This window comes from Cariama cristata, unplaced genomic scaffold (assembly GCF_000690535.1).
Source record: "Cariama cristata isolate BGI_N322 unplaced genomic scaffold, ASM69053v1 scaffold29144, whole genome shotgun sequence".
In the NCBI taxonomy this organism is placed as follows: domain Eukaryota; kingdom Metazoa; phylum Chordata; class Aves; order Cariamiformes; family Cariamidae; genus Cariama; species Cariama cristata.
In genome coordinates this window covers 5,059-5,294 of record NW_009612790.1, presented here as the reverse complement: position 1 = coordinate 5,294, position 236 = coordinate 5,059, and the positions used below count along the sequence as shown (strand labels likewise).

The window sequence follows — 236 nt, the reverse complement described above, 5'->3', positions numbered from 1 at the left end:
TGGACGTCCTGCAGAAGCTACTGGACAGTGGGGCCACCGTCGACTTCAGGGACAGGGTGAGGCCAGATCCTGCCTCCAGCTCCATGCTGGTCTGAGCCTCTGGGCCTGGCACAGCTGAGCAACAGTAGGGTTGAGGTCCCGGCAGCAGGGCAGTGCTGTCCCCACTGCTGAGGTGGCCGTGGGCAGGGCTCTGGCGGCTCAGCCCGGGCACAGGGTCTGGGCAGAGGGGGGGGACG

General features: G+C 67.8%; 1 protein-coding gene across 1 annotated transcript in view; it reads left to right on the top strand.

Moving 5' to 3' along the window:
• The window catches only part of ANKRD2 (ankyrin repeat domain 2 (stretch responsive muscle)), a gene marked incomplete at its 5' end in the record, with an annotated part of 2,139 nt that overhangs the window by 306 nt on the left and 1,597 nt on the right, over window positions 1–236 (top strand). The window contains one exon of the mRNA XM_009698779.1: window positions 1–56. Within this exon, the coding sequence (XP_009697081.1) occupies window positions 1–56 (56 nt within the window). The remainder of the gene's footprint in view (window positions 57–236) is intronic.